The following is a 1,074-nucleotide window of genomic DNA, read 5'->3' on the forward strand; positions in this document are numbered from 1 at the left end:
TAGTGTTGGGTTTTAATTCAGTGATGATGGCTGGTATCCATACATCTGGGCCTGAATTGTGAAAATGCCATGGCAATAGAGGCTGCTCTATGAAGACCATTTATGCCTCCAATTAGCAGTATTTCCGAATCTGCAGTCTTCTAAGTTACTTAAATTATTGTTTCTTGAGAAAAATAATAATCAACTCGTCCAGAATCAAAGTAGTCTGAAAAATATTGTCACTCGCACTTCTAGTTTTTACTTCCTGGGTGACTATGAAATTAACCTCAGTGCAATTGCTCTAATTACTTCCTAGCTCCATGTGGTTAATTAAAGCTATAACATCTATGGGACTGTTGATAGACACTGGATATCCAAAGGAAAATGCATATAGAGAATGGATGACAGTACAAAAGCCAGCAACAAAATAATATAAAATAGAAGAAAGAAGGGAGAGGAGGGGGGGTCCTTTGATTAATCTTGTCCCCTTTTCATATAATAACAAAGATCAAAGATGTTAGTAATGAAAAGTTCTGTAATGAGCTGTATTGTTATAACCTACCAAGATGTTAGTCAAGCCCTTTGCTTTCAGTGATATCAACCTATATCAGGAAGCAGAGGTTCTAATATTACTCTCAAACTACAACAGATTCCCTTTCCCCTACTGCTGAAATTTAGTACTGAACATAGGTATATTATTTTCTTTCCTGCAAACATATTAAGAGGTAAAAATGCATACTTAGATATGGATAACAAAGATAATGCTCTAAAATTTATCTAAATATTACTAAAGGTATTTATATATAAAAAAAAAAAGGTTAGTAATGCAATACTACTTACGCTCTTAACAGCAGATTTAACAGCAGGGTTGGTCTGCAAAGAATACGATCCCATAATTATAAGAAGCAAGCACCGAAAAAAAAACAAAGCAAAAGTTCAGCCCCTACTGGCAGCTGGGTGCCGTGCTCAGACTTTTCAGTCGCACTCACCCACCCCAGAGGGACCACTCCCTTCGTGCCCCAGTGAAGTCCACCAAAAAAATCAAATGAAAAAGATGCTGCTGCTATAGCCAAAGACAAAGAGTACATAAAGTGG

The 1,074-nt window shown here is 36.7% G+C and overlaps 1 protein-coding gene across 1 annotated transcript in view; it reads right to left on the reverse strand.

Moving 5' to 3' along the window:
• LOC119586764 overlaps positions 1–1,074 on the reverse strand; it is a 30,636-nt gene that overhangs the window by 21,548 nt on the left and 8,014 nt on the right. Inside the window, 4 exon segments of the mRNA XM_037935491.1 lie at positions 44–130; positions 289–345; positions 566–581; positions 820–852. Of these exon segments, the coding sequence (XP_037791419.1) occupies positions 44–130; positions 289–345; positions 566–581; positions 820–852 (193 nt within the window).

This window comes from Penaeus monodon, chromosome 21 (genome assembly GCF_015228065.2).
Source record: "Penaeus monodon isolate SGIC_2016 chromosome 21, NSTDA_Pmon_1, whole genome shotgun sequence".
NCBI classification, from domain to species: Eukaryota; Metazoa; Arthropoda; class Malacostraca; order Decapoda; family Penaeidae; genus Penaeus; species Penaeus monodon.